General features: G+C 44.4%; 1 protein-coding gene across 1 annotated transcript; it reads left to right on the plus strand.

The window, feature by feature from the left end:
* The first annotated feature begins 2,333 nt into the window (after window positions 1-2,333).
* gpr45 (G protein-coupled receptor 45) lies at window positions 2,334-4,323 on the plus strand. Its single transcript, XM_014992204.2, has one exon. The coding sequence runs from the start codon at window positions 2,970-2,972 to the stop codon at window positions 4,137-4,139; it is 1,170 nt and encodes a 389-aa protein (XP_014847690.2). The 5' UTR covers window positions 2,334-2,969; the 3' UTR covers window positions 4,140-4,323.

The following is a 4,323-nucleotide window of genomic DNA, read 5'->3' on the forward strand; positions in this document are numbered from 1 at the left end:
TGGCGTCAGCAGCGCCCACGGGCGGCACGATGGCTGCACGATCGATCCGGCGGTGAAATGTTGCAATGTGACATCTTCTCATAACAACGCTGGCATGCGCCGGATAAAAGGCTCGGGAACGACTCCGTTTTGCCTTCAAACCTCTTGTATCGGGTAAGTCATTCTGGGGAGCGTTTAAAGAGATTGTGGTTGATTCTCTCTTAAGAGGGCATTTTCTCCGCCGTGACTTCCTTCGGTTTCCGTAGAAAAGCGATGGATGCAGACAGCAGCAAAGTAAATCATCTGCGGGAGAAATCCATATTTGTCAAGCTGAGAACACGCTGTACAGCCCGAGTGACGGAGCTGAGTCAAAACACTTCAACAGGGGGGAAAATGTTGGGAGCATCCGGTGGGGGCAAAAAAATAAATAAATAAAAAAAGACTTAAAATCTGTATGAAAATGAAGAAATTCGCGGCTCTGTCTCAGGTTACCCAGCTGTTCTCGCAGCAGGGCTGCTGCCGGTCTGACCACACCTGAAGCCTGTGACCCTACAGCAGATGAGATGTTGCTGTTTATTTGGCTTTTATTCATACGTCTTCTGTCTGCGCAGACAGGCTGATCATGCGTGTTTCTTATTGACAGTTGTGCACAGCGGATGAAAGTGAGGGCTGCTTGTTGCCATGGAACTGCTGATCTTGTTTCCATGGCAACAACCAGCATCACTATGCAGTGACTTGAAAGGAGGATTCCTGATCTACAAAGACGATTTTCTTTTTTTTTTATTACTTTTTTGTTTTCTTTCTTTTTCTTTCTTTTTTTTTAAATGATAGGATTCTGATTGATTTGTTAGATTCTGATTTTAATCTACATTTATACAAGACATTACAAATACACTGAAATTAAAAAAAATATAGAAAAATGTAACTTACATCAAATGGAGTATATCAGTGTTGATCTGCTAAATTTTGATGTTTTATGTTTAAAATACTTGAAATAAATGAATTTGCTACCCCAGTAGCTTTATCTCACATTGACCATTTTGAAAACAAAAATAAACTTATACTTTAGTTAAGTGTAGAGAGAGTTTTAAAGGTTTTATATCTTTACCAGAGGTGCCATACATTAGGGAATCTACTCACAGTCCTGGCTAGCTTATATCCATATTTTCAAAGGTTTCATGTCTGGAAACATTTAAACTATTTTGCATTGAAATCTAAAATGTAGCTGGATGACAGTGCAATTAAGAATTCATATAATGTTAGCTTCTATTATGTATATAAGTATCCACATTGCCCCCACTTGAACTTTGTAAATTATTTTGACAATGCCCACCAATATAAAATAATATATTTTCATTACTTCCTGGTATTTCAATCTAAAATAGAACAACAGCAACAACAAAAATTAACGTAAGCCTAATAAGTCAGTTTTGAAATCATTTTAAGTTAGAGTTAACATGATGAGATACTTTAGTTTTGCCAAAAAAATTTAAGCCATCTTCAAGTGTTTTGTGTTGCTAATAAAGAAAATATGGTTCCTTTTCATATAAAGGCTAAAACAGAACAGAGCCCTGACTACCATGACAGTTAAAGTGTAATAAACGTCTTATCATGCTGAGGGACACCACGCACTCAGGGGTGACTCACATGCCTCCGACTTAATAAAGCTGCATCATCATTATCCAATAAGGCAACGTAGAGGGAGAGTGGATTAGGATGACAGCTGACTATGCCGTGGGTGGGCTGTAAATGTGTGTATTCCTACTCGTGTGAAACTCTGATGATGACCGCTTGGCAGTTAATCATCAACTTCTGTGGACTAAGCTCGGCGACACATTTCTCTCCTGTTTTGCAGGCCTGTAAGCAGCGGGTAACAGCAGTGTTGAATCGTCAATGCTTTCCTCAGTGAATATTTTTGAAGCGTTTCCACTGACATGAAATTCACACCAGATGTTGGTGGCGACACAAGTGATCCAGATATACAAAATTTGCCCTCAAATGAATGTACATGTAAAAAAAAAAAAAAATGGACATATGGAGTAATTGAACACATGAAAGCCTTTTATTGGTAACAAAAACCTCAAGACATCTTTATGGAGAAACTAGTCACAAGCATCACAAGAAATTATTTTTGATCCATTCTTCCACAAACTGTCCTCAGATCATGAAGCTTCTCAGGATCCTTTCTATCAACTTTGATCTTCGGTTCTTTGCACAGATTGTTAAACGTCCGGCACAAATGCAAACCGAGTTAGAGATAGCCGCTAAACCTAAACTAAAAAAGATCAAGAGAGCAGTGATCAGAGAAGCAGCCAGTAGATCGATTGGAATTCTGGAGGAGCAACAGAGATCCACAGCTCAGGTGGGAAGGGCTGAAAAACAATGAAGAACTGTTGCTCCACATGGAAATGTGGACGGATAAAATCCTTTCTTAAAAAGAGAAAGCCATAAGTAGTCTCCTTTGTTGTTCACCCTAAGCCATTTAGAGGTCACAGCTAACATCGACAAGATCAAAACTGAACATACATGCAAAATGCTGTCTATGGTGCATCAGTGAAACATAGTGGTAGCAGCATCATGCTGAGTGGATTATTTAATTTAGAAGATAAAAAGAAGCTAGTTAGAGTTGTATAAGGACACTGATGGAGCTATTCCATTTACTAATTAGCTTATCTCTGATGGCAGATAGTTGAGCTGGATTTTATTCACGGGTACCACAGAATAAGGGGATGAATAAAATTTTTAAACTTTTTATTTGCAAAACTGGTTTCATCTCCTTTCTTTCCTCAAAAGTCTGCAGTTGTATGAGATCAAATCTAAAAATACTAACGTACTTGAGAAAAACACTGCACTCGCTTTATAAAATCACAATTTTTTTTTTATTCTTGTCTTCCCGCTCCAGGTTTTGCCAGGAACCTCAGTTGGTAAACTGTTCAGAGTGACAACCTCCAGCCAGCTATGTTCTTCTTTCCCTGCGTTGATCGTGCCTGATGAAAGCTGCTATGGCTTTTTGCAACGAAAGCCTGCTGGACGACTGTGACCTCTTGGAGCCAGATGTGGAGGAACCAGCAGAAACTCTCCCGCCGGAAGCGTCGCCTCCTCTAATATCGGTCTCTCTCCGGGTGACACTGGCGGCCATTATGATCTTCATGATAACCATCGGCTTCCTCGGCAATGCAATTGTTTGTCTGATCGTCTACCAGAAGCCCGCCATGCGCTCAGCTATCAATCTCCTGCTGGCCACATTGGCCTTCTCTGACATAATGCTCTCGCTGCTCTGCATGCCCTTCACCGCTGTCACCGTGGCTACCGCCGACTGGAGCTTTGAGAGCGGCTTCTGCCGGGCCTCCATCATGCTGTACTGGCTGTTCGTTCTGGAAGGGGTGTCCATCCTCCTCATCATCAGCGTGGACCGGTTTCTCATCATCGTGCAACGGCAGGACAAGCTGACCCCACACAGGGCCAAAGTGCTGATAGCAGGCTCCTGGGTGCTGAGCCTGTGCGTGTCGCTGCCGTCCGTGGTCGGGTGGAGGACAGGTGCAGCGGGGATCGGGGGCACCTGGGCGCCACAGTGTGTGCTGGGGTACAGCGAGTCGATGGCAGACCGGGGGTACACGGTGCTCCTGGCTGTGGCCGTGTTCTTTGTACCGTTTGCTGTCATGCTGTACTCGTACATGTGCATCCTGAACACGGTGCGCCGCAACACCCTGCGCATCCACAACCACACCAGCGAGCGCTCCTGTCTGCCCGCCCTCAACCAGGTCAGCAAGATGAGGCTCACCGGGCTGCAGCGGCCGCCTCACATCAAGGTGGACATGAGCTTCAAGACTCGAGCCTTCACCACCATCCTCATCCTCTTCGTGGGTTTCTCCGTGTGCTGGCTGCCCCACACCGTGGTCAGCCTGCTGGCCGTGTTCAGCCGGCAGTTCTACTACAGCCCCATCTTCTACCCGGTGAGCATCGGCGCGCTGTGGCTCAGCTACCTGAAGACGGTGTTCAACCCCGTCATCTACTGCTGGAGGATCCGCAAGTTCAGGGAGGCCTGTCAGGAGTTCATCCCCAAAAGCTGCAGGCTGTGTCCCCGAATGCCAGGCAGGAGCCACAGGAGAGTGAGGCCCAGCAACATTTATGTGTGCAGCGAGACTCAGTCTGCGGTGTGAAGCAGCGACTGACCCTCCGGCTAGATGTTTTCATGTTTTAAATGCTCCCCCAAAACAGGAAGTATGGTTTAAAGCAATATACCACCAAGCATAGCTTCAATAATGAACGCTCCATCTAAACATAATCTCTTGCACTTTTTCCACATTTGTTTTGTTTGCAACCATAAAAACTTCATGTGCATAC

The sequence above is a fragment of the Poecilia mexicana genome, unplaced genomic scaffold, assembly GCF_051168715.1.
Source record: "Poecilia mexicana isolate PSO_F unplaced genomic scaffold, ASM5116871v1 scaffold_2, whole genome shotgun sequence".
Lineage (NCBI taxonomy): Eukaryota > Metazoa > Chordata > Actinopteri > Cyprinodontiformes > Poeciliidae > Poecilia > Poecilia mexicana.

What these genes read in the sequence shown, in the direction of transcription:
- gpr45 (XM_014992204.2), top strand. Translation starts at nt 2,970, where the DNA reads ATGAAAGCTGCTATGGCTTTTTGCAACGAAAGCCTGCTGGACGACTGT.